This window comes from Glycine soja, chromosome 18, assembly GCF_004193775.1.
Source record: "Glycine soja cultivar W05 chromosome 18, ASM419377v2, whole genome shotgun sequence".
Lineage (NCBI taxonomy): Eukaryota > Viridiplantae > Streptophyta > Magnoliopsida > Fabales > Fabaceae > Glycine > Glycine soja.
In genome coordinates, this window is record NC_041019.1 from 2,521,878 (window position 1) to 2,532,107 (window position 10,230).

At 29.2% G+C, this 10,230-nt stretch overlaps 1 protein-coding gene across 1 annotated transcript; it reads right to left on the reverse strand.

Annotated features, from left to right (window-relative positions):
- Positions 1-1,181: 1,181 nt before the first annotated feature.
- On the reverse strand, positions 1,182-3,115 carry LOC114394951. The gene is made up of 4 exons (XM_028356628.1): positions 2,479-3,115; positions 2,069-2,393; positions 1,852-1,965; positions 1,182-1,730 (listed from the first exon to the last, which is right to left on the reverse strand). The coding sequence occupies exons 1-4, from the start codon at positions 3,097-3,099 to the stop codon at positions 1,636-1,638; spliced, it is 1,155 nt and encodes a 384-aa protein (XP_028212429.1). The 5' UTR covers positions 3,100-3,115; the 3' UTR covers positions 1,182-1,635.
- Between the last annotated feature and the right edge of the window lie 7,115 nt (positions 3,116-10,230).

Sequence of the window (10,230 nt, forward strand, 5' to 3'; positions counted from 1 at the left end):
AATCATAAAATACATTTAATTCATTTAACAAGTAAGAACATTTTTTGGTAAAAAAAAGGTAAGAACGCTTAATTCACTGATTTTTATTATTTGACCATCAACCTTAGTCTATCTTTTACCCTCTCAATTCCAGAATATGACGATTTAAAGAAAAAAATATTTCATAATATTTCTCATTTTACAAAATCAATATTATATTAAATATTTTTTTCTAAAATATCCTTAATAAATTACTTTAATGAAAGTAATAGATAGGAAGAATAAATAATCTCTAATTAAAGAAATAAATGATACTATATTATTAAAAAGTTACCTAATATTTTTTTAAAAACAATTAATAAATTAATTACATCTTTAATATTTATGTAAAAATCTTAAATATCATATATTCTTGGAATGGAGCAAGTAATAAAACCGGATGGAACGCACGGTAAAACTTAAAATAATCCCGTGGCATAAAGTTGCCCACGCCGTACAGGTAGTTAGACCCATAAAATAATGGAATAGCTAGGGAAGAGGAGGGAGAGGACACGACACAGAACATGCACCCAAAACAATTTGAAATTTTTTTTTAAAAAAAAATTATTGAGAAAGGATAATAATAATTTATACTAGTACATAGTAGTAGTATAGTATGATGGGAGAGTTTGACCAAGTCAAAATCAAGAAATGCCTCAAACGCGAAATCAAATCAAAAGATGTGTTCGTTAGTTGCTAGTTTAAGGAAAAAAAATAAAAGCGGGAGATGCAGATGGAAGAGGGCAGTAACAGATATAGAAGAAGGACCCCACCAACCGGGTTCAGAATTCAGACAATTAATGGACCCAACTCACCCATCAAAATCCAACCAAATCACCAATGCCTAACTAGGTTAACAATCAGTATCTAGTGTTCCATTTAAAACTATTTAGTTACATAAACATTATTACATGGATAAATTCATAATTGTATTTGTACGAACAAAATAACATTGGATTGGATAAGATAAAAAAAAAATAAAAAATCTTGACTCAAAAGGATGTCTAGTCTAGTCTAGACAGACAAAATTAAATTCCCCTCCTCTTTCATTCAAATTGGCACTTGCGAGTTGTGCCTTGGGAATGTTCGAATATGTAACAGTTTTCAAATTATTTGCATTATCTACAGAAGTAGTAAAATAAAAGTGAGAGTAACACTAACACTGGTAGAAGAGCTAATTTTATTACATAGTAAGTATAAACTTATTACATACTATATACCATAATAATGAGCGGGGATTTTCACATGGGTAATCGACCAATTTTCAACACCTGACTTGAAACTTGGGGAAAGTTGAACCACACCATACCTTGCGCTCAAGCCCCCATCAGTATTATCACCATAACCATAACGCAAAAGAAAACGACGCCGCTTATCCTATCTTATTACATATAATAAATAAAAGGGTAAAAAAGAGAAAAAGGAAAAAAGAAGCCTTGCCTAAAACTGCTATCCTTTCACTATTTCCTTCCGCTAAAAACCAGGTCCCAAAAGCTGCAATGCAACCCCTTTCTTCCTAACCTAGCCAAACACATTCTTCCAATTTCTTCTTCTGTCAAAACAACCAAAATAAAACTACTTCAAATTTCTTTAGGAGAAAACTTGTGCCTTCTTTTGTCAGTAAGTCCACTCTTGAGGGAGGCGAATTTCATAGTTAGCTGCCTCTTCTCGCTGTTGCATCAGAAGCGCGTTTCTCCTCGCTAAAATCGCATCTACACGACCAAAACCAAACAAAAACACAAAGAAAAGTGAGTTCCACACTCACTTATCATGTCAAGAACTTCCACTTTGCTACTCAAAACACTATTCTTAAAAAGACCTAACCCCACTCACCATAATCTACAGCAAAAGCATTCGAGAAACGCGGTTGGGTAGTCCCGTTCAAGTCATCAATATTCAAGTTCAAAGCATGAACCACCTTTGCTGGTAACAAAACAGGCGCACAACCTGAACCACGTAAAAAAAGAAAATACCCCATAAGACACAAAACCGAGAGAGAGAAAAAAGGCCGAAAGAAAGGAACAAGTAATTTTATTTATTTAGCACTAACCAGTTTTCTTGCGAGGTGGCTCAGAAGGGGTTTCATAATGGCGAGGCAAGAACACCCCAGTTCCACCACACCCCTTTTTCACAGAAGACCCACCCCCACCGGGTATAACAACCCGCGATCCGCCAAGCTGTACCCGGTTATTCTGTTGCTCAACTTGCAAAGGGGGCCACGCAGATGGACGAGTGCATTTCACATTCACACTCTCGTGTCCAAACTCACGCGCTCTGTTCTGAACCTGAACCTGAACCTGTTGCTGCTGCACCAAATAGTTTGGCTTAGTTGGCCTTCCCCAAACCGAACCACACTGTTGCTTTGCTCTCACAACCTACAGAACCAACAAAAAAACAATTGTTAGAAATAACTCCCAAATCTGCTTGGTTAAGTGGGTGTGGGATTTCAGAATCTCATACTTGGTTAAGCTGATTGAAACTCTGGTTAGGGCGATGATGAGTGAGTAACCCTCTATTGTTGTGAAAATCAAACTGTGGTGGAACTTGGTTGTTTTTGTTTATCTTCATCCTTGCGATTTGTCCTGCTACTGCGTAAATCACTTCCCAGGGGTCGTTGTTTTCGTCAAACGGCGTCGTTGAGGGCGAGGGGACACGCGTGTACCCGTTGGGGCTTCCTTCGCCGGAAATGGTGCTCCGACCGGACCAGCTGCCGATTCCGGCGAGCGTCGACTGAGGGGAACCGACCAAACCCTGACGGGTCTTCCTTGGAATCTCCGAAACAGTGGAGAACTGCTTGCGAGCTTCGTGAAGCGAGGTCTGACTGAGTCGGCGAGTGAGGCCGGCGAGGAAGTTCTCTTCGCCGTCGCTGCTCTCGGTCTCCGTGGAGGGCGGAGAAGACACTCGGAACTCGTAAGGGAACTCCGAAGGGAAGCTGAAATCGGAGTTCGAAAGGGTTCTGTGGGTGTCTCCGGCGAGGAACTGCGGCGGAAGGCAGAGGCCGGCGTCACTCATGGTGGAAGGCCCAACAAAGAAAGAGAGAATGGGGAGAGGGGTAGTACTGGTAGTAGGGAGTTGGAGCATGAAATGTTGAATAGAATCTGCTTTTATTAAGGTTTCAGGGTCCTTTTGAGGCACTCCCTATTTTAAAATTCAAAAAATATAATAATAATAATAATAATAATAACAATGAAAGAAAATGGAAGAGAGGGTGAGAGAGAGATTTGTCCGTGTTTATTGTTTGCACAACCCACCCTGCCATTTGTCCACCCTAATTCAACTCACCATCACCCTTTCATGCATATCATTACCACACCACATGTCATCATTCAAGGACAAATGAGTTTTTTTCTACTCTTTCTACTTCTTACCAAGGACACATGTAAATCAAATTTCAATTTCTTTCCAGATGCTCATTAATAGAAAAGTTAGGATATAATTATCTGAATCGATTATTATTATCTTTCACTTATATTTTATAAACAAAACCAGATTTTATTTACCATCAAATGCATAATCAAATGATACATAATTATTTCAGTTTTACGTTAAATTTGAATTCAAAATATAAATTACATTAAATATGCAAAAGAAAACTGTTACTTTCAATAATTATGCTTAACTTGAACATAATTATTTGTGACAAATACATTTAAAATGTTTTAATAAGTTTTTAAAATTCATTAAAGTAATTTTTAAAAACGTATAAAAGTCGTAAATTATTTTAAAAAAATTCAAACATTGCCTTAATGAATTAGTATTCTATTAATGTATGGATTGATTAAATTCTGGAGTTTGGCAACATTCACTATCAGGTTTACACTTTTAGGCTTCCGACTCATATTTCAATTATTCTTGGTGTTATTTTTTGAATAGTGATAGATCTGCCGCCGATGCTGGCTTTTATTTCAAGTTTTATGTAAATTCAAAAGATAGGTGGGGTCGTTATATAAGGTGATTTGGCCAATATTCGAATTAAACGAAGATTGACTTTTTGTTTTCTGGGAAAATCGGAAAAAAAAAATAGGCTAATGCATATGCACGTTGATACCGTCACTGTGCCCGCATATGGATATGATTCAATTTGGACCTTTATTAATTATTTTAAAAATTGCTATAATGATTCTTGATGATGGCTTTCTCAGCGTATTGTGTAATAGGCAATTCTCCACGATTATGTGATTTGAAATATAATGAATGAGTATATTTTTCGCCTGTGACACATAGATCCCTTGACATTCTGCTTTTTATTTGCTTGTGAAACTAGCAAATTACTTATTATTTATAGCACAAGGGATAAGAATGAGCATCATGCATCATTAGAAAGAATCATATCCAGTCTAGCTATCCGATTTGCAATGCACTCCTCTACGTTCTAAGCAATCGTTCCCTTTTGCATACACCAAAAAAATTTGATGCTACTGTATTCACATCCTTCATGGAAAATTAAATGGAGAAAGATTTCTTGGATTGGGCAAATAATTGCATATCTATCTACATGTTAACATCACATTGAGTGAAAAATAAGTGTATATTTTTTTGTTTTGGGCTAAAATAAGTGTATATCATACTCTTAGGAAGGCGTTTGTTTCACTCATGTTCTTCTATTTATGGAGATACAAAGATAAAAAAATATTTATTAGAAGGTTATAAAAATTTATTTGTGGAAATATATGTTATACTATCATGAATATTATATCTTTATGTTTCAAGTATATGTTATATTATCATCAATGTTGTATCTTCATGTTTTAAGTAAATTCTATTCCCATAAGAAGGGATTGGTATATGACATTTTCATGGAAATAGACGCCAATAGCTAACTATTTCCACTACATTACTATATATTTCTTTTTTTACTTTTAGTTTTCTTAGTTAATTAAATTTAAATTTCACCCAATACTGGTGAAAAGTTTTCCATATTCTCATTAAGTGATGTAAACATAAAGCATGAGTAAAAATATGTTTAACTCCTATAGTTTTAAAATTTTGATTTTAATTTAATACATTTTTTAGTAAATTAACCTTGTTATTGGATAACTTCTGTACTTTAAAATTTTAGCTTTGAATTCCTATAATTTCAAAATCATAAAATTCAGTCCATATCATTATGCCTACATTCTAATTTTTGTCCTTATACACAAAAATAATGCCTTGTTGTTTTAAAATTTTAGACATTCAAAATCAAACATTTAAGACATAGGAGTTAAAAAAATGAAATTGTAATACAAAATATAAATTGAAAATGTATTAAAACCATAATTCGGTTTTGTGCTTCGTTATAACATAACTAACTAGGTTCAATAAGCTAAATCGTAATTAAATCAATAAAACAAGTTAGGATTAGATTAAGCACATTTAACACCCCTAAATTTTAAAACAAGAAATTTTATTAGATGCTATTACGTACTCTATTCTTCATTGCTTTCAAATTTCATATGAATGCAAAACTCGAAATTTTTTCATTCAAACCATCTAGTTAAATGTTTCTAGAGAGATAAGATAATTTATTTAAAGGAAATAAATGTAATTTCTATAATTGTAATTATTAACACGTACACTGTTAAAAAATTCACAAATTTTTACTTCTATAAAAACTAATAAAACTTCAACCTAAGATCTTTTGTAAATTACTTATATTAACATCACATCAGTACTAACTTAGGGTTAACTAAAAGAAAATCACATCTCAACATATAACATCCATTAGTTGTTAGTTCTTTTTTTGATGGTGGCACCTGTGAGGGCTCTAATGGCGAAGTTAATGCGAGAGAGGAATCCTTTATATAGAGACTTCTTGACGGGAAAAGTTGTTAAGGTTGCTTGAGTGTGATGTGGTAGAGCACATTTGAGTGTTGAATTTTCTAGGTTTATGACGCATTGGTGATTGGCCTATGTTCCAATGTAGCTGAGTTAGGGTCAAGTAGTATTGAAGTTAATTAAGTGATAGGTGGGTCTATTGTTTGTTATGCATTCTGGGCATCAACTACTAAAGTTGGCATTACTTGATGGAAGCAATGTTGGCTTAAAAGCCTTAAAGTCGAGGGGATCTTCGGAACTATTTCCCCCAAATCAATAATACGTCAAACAAACAATGTCAACGTAAAAGTCTAGAGGCTGAAGTGACCTCGAAAACAATTTTATTTTTTTATCTTACGAAAATCAAGCCATTAATATTATGACTTTATATTAAAGATACACCTACAATGTAGATTAACTTTCTATATTAATAGATAATTATATGATCAATAAACCATTAAGAGAAGTGTTGTTAAGAACATATTCTTTAACATATGCCTCCTATGCATATTATATTATTGATTATAATTTATTGAAAATTATAAAATAAAAAAAGAGTCATTAAATAATAAGTGAAATCTTTAAAAAAATTGTGATTTTTAGGAATGTTTAAATCCAAACTGATGCAAAATAAAAATCAAAAATCACTAAAACAAATCAAAAATTGAATCAAATTGATTTTTTTATTTGTTTAGATGATTTTTCTCACAAATCGATTGATTTTGGATTTGTGTTTAAAATCAAATTAAACTACAACACTTATACTAACATTCATATTACTTGAATGTTATGTTTTTATGTGTATATCACTTAAATTTCATAGTATTTTGTAGTATTATATATACGGATTTATATAATATATGTTACTTTCTTTTTTAAATGATTTTTTCAATATATGTTTACCTTAAAATTGATAAAATTTTGATAGATTTTTATTGTAGAAGGTTTAGTATATTAATAAATTTCATAGATTGTTATTAGCAATTTTTATATAAAATTTAATTTAAAAGTTGAAAAGAAAGTATAAAAAAATTATGAAATAATATTTTAGTAAAAATTACAAAAATTGAACCGAACCAAACTACAAAATATTGGTTTGATTTAATTTAAATTTTATTTTAAATAAAAATTGAATCAAATTGAACTACATATATTTTTTATATTTGGTTCAAGTAACTTTTTAATAAAAAATCAACCAAATCAAATCATGAACACCTCTAATGATTTTTTATAAATTTCAATCAATTATAAAAAGTGTGTTAGAAAGAATGTTAGTACTATTTTTCTTGTATGAAAAATAAGATATTAATATATCTTACTATTATCATAAATTCATAATGTCAGTATCAAAAAATAAATTTTTAATTATATATAGTTTACACTAACATAAACAAGATTAATTGTTTATAAGTTTCTGTTGTCAGGATTTTATTCTCAAATGATATTTAGAGGTTACTCTAGAGTCTAAATCATACATATATGACCGTCCATGTCCGGCTGGGGAATTCTTAGGCTTTAATAATACCCTTTGGGTATTATTATTTTTTTCAAATTTATGAAATGAAGGTTGTTTTTGAATTACTATCTATTTTAGGCTAAGTTGTAACATGTATATGATTTTTTATTCGAAGTCATAACACTCATTACGGTTTTTTTAATCGAAGTCATAAATTCTTTTATAATTTTAATTTTTTTAATTTATGATTTTAAAATTGTAAAGTTTTTTTTTACATTTATGACTTCGAAGTTGTAAATGTCTTCTTTTTTTTTACTTTTTTATGTTAATTTTTTAAAATTGTATGTATTTTTTAAGTTAATTTTTATAAAAAACATTGCAAATAAATTTTTTATTTAATTATTTAATAAATAAGTATTTTTTTACTTTTTATTTTTATTCAATATTTTGTATATATTTTTTATGGGATTATTTAATATTTTATATATTTTTTAATATTTTTTTATTTAATATATTTTTCATATTTAATAGTTTATACTTTTATTTTACTAATGTTAAGGAATTACATTTTTTTAAATGAAAAAAATAATGCAAAATACTTAAATCAAATAATTAAAAATAACATAATACATTAATATAAAATAAATAATTAAAGAGAAATATAATATATTAATTTAGTAATGAATATTATTATTTTTATTTTTTATGTTTCTTTTTTATTTGTATTGTTTATTTTATATTGATGTATTATGTTATTTTTATTATAACAATAAATTTTATTATAAAATTATTACCTATTTTTAACATTAAATTCATTTATACAATAAAATTAATATTATTTAATAATTTATAAATTAATATTAGTAACAAAATATTTTAATATTTTCATTTAAATTTTTTTCAACTTATATTAATGTATTATGTTGTATTTTTATGTTTCTCTTTAGTCTTTTTAAATTTAAGTATTTTTTATTATTTTTTCATTTACATAACAAATGGAATTCCTTAATATTAGTAAAAAAATATAAAAATATATTAATAAAACAATATTAAAAATATATTAAATAAAATAATATTAAAAATATATAAAATATTAAATAAAACCATATAAAAAATATATACAAAATATTAAATAAAGCAAAATAATGAAAAAAAGTATTTATTAAATAAAAAATCATTTACAATTTTTTTAAAAAAATTAACTTAAAAAATATTTACAATTTTCTTAAAAAATTAAAATAAAAACATTTATTATTTTAAAGTCGTAAATCTAAAAAAAAACATTTATGACTTTGACTTCAAAATCGTAAATATATAAAAGAAAAAGTTTGTGATTTTAAAGTGATAAATTATAAAGAAAAAAAATTACAAATTAAGTTAAATAAAAATAATAAATGTTACCACGTCAAACACAAAAGTTTTAACACCTATAATGACTTTTTTAAAATGAATAATAATTCAAAAACAACTTCTTCTAATTGATCAATCAAAACAAAAAAAAATTACACACAAACGGTATTAAAGCCATATTCTTATATTATTTTCCTTTTGGGACTTAAATCACAAATGGAAGCCACATGTGAATATCATGTTGTTGGCTGTTGGGGTTGTGTTGGTGACCCCATGAATTGGGATCTTTAATTGTTGCTTTAATTAGCATACTATGTGTCACTGATAAAAGCAAAGGACACAATCATTACAGCATTTGACCCAGAACGTTATATTATTACTATTCCTTATTAGCGTTGGTGTCTTGCTTTTCCTCGCAAGCCATGGTAAAAATGGTCAAAAGAAATCTAAAATATCCAATTTGTTGTATGTCCCTTTGCTGACATTTAAAGCTTCGTAAGTTGATCTTCATTTGCCTCAAGATAACATAAAGGCTCCCTTCCCAATTCTCATACTAATTTATTTACGCATGCTCATCAACATGCCAATCAAATTGGCACGCCGCAAAGATGTAGGAGTCGTGGAATACTCAGTTGCTTATTTTTCTTCCTCTTTTAACCCCACATTTCTACATTTTAAGGGGAAAGGCATGCTTGGTTTCCTTTATAATTCATGCTTTGTATAAAACATGATGGAATAAATTACTTATAATTAGATGAAAGTCAAAGGTAGTTTTACAAATTGTCACTACCGTGTGTGTTGTGTGTCCTCCTTATCACGAGTTATTGAATGGTGATACAATTCTTTTTGGCTGTAAGGAAATGATAAAGCAGGAAGGTGAATGGAAATCAGGATCCTCTTGTATCCTTATAATAGAATTTTGTCTACACTAAAAAACTGGATCGTATGTCACATTCTTTTTCTTTCTCAATTGTTATATAATGATCATATACCAATCAACATTTGAGATTTAAGAAGATTTTGGCGCTGCACATTAAATTGGCAAGAAAAGATCTAATTTCAGTGGACTGAGGCCTAGATTTTTTTTTTAAAGATTTGCATACTACTGTTGTAATTAATTTCACGTCTTCTTGATCTTCATGTAAAGAATGATTATGTGTAAATTAATTTCAATAGTAAAAAATTTTAGGTAAATATATTAAAAGGTAGTGAGAAAAAATCGTTTATAAGATGCTTTCAAATGAAACTACTAGCTCTATTTTTTAACTAATTACAATTTCATGTCTAAGTTGAGAATTGAATCTCACTTTAGTTAAGAACTCAAGTACCGAATCACTATATCAACAACTTCTGATGAATAGCTTTAATCTAGATTTAACATGCAACCCTAATACTATGTTTAGATTGGTGGCAAAGGATGAAATGAAGAGGAATAAAGTGAAATGAACAGTTGTTTCATTGTCTGATTATAAAGTAAGAATGCAAATAATGGATGATGGATCATGATTAATTTTATTTCATTGCTTAATCCCAATTTCATTCTCTCCAATTTGAGGCGCATTTGATGGAACAAATCTTTTAGATTATAAATTAACTATTTTATCTTTGCA

What these genes read in the sequence shown, in the direction of transcription:
- LOC114394951 (XM_028356628.1), bottom strand. Translation starts at nt 3,099, where the DNA reads ATGCTCCAACTCCCTACTACCAGTACTACCCCTCTCCCCATTCTCTCT. An exon ending in GCCACCTCGCAAGAAAACTG is followed by an intron (nt 1,966 to 2,068) that starts GTTAGTGCTAAA and finishes TACGTGGTTCAG; the next exon opens with GTTGTGCGCCTGTTTTGTTA. An exon ending in TGCTTTTGCTGTAGATTATG is followed by an intron (nt 1,731 to 1,851) that starts GTGAGTGGGGTT and finishes TTGGTCGTGTAG; the next exon opens with ATGCGATTTTAGCGAGGAGA.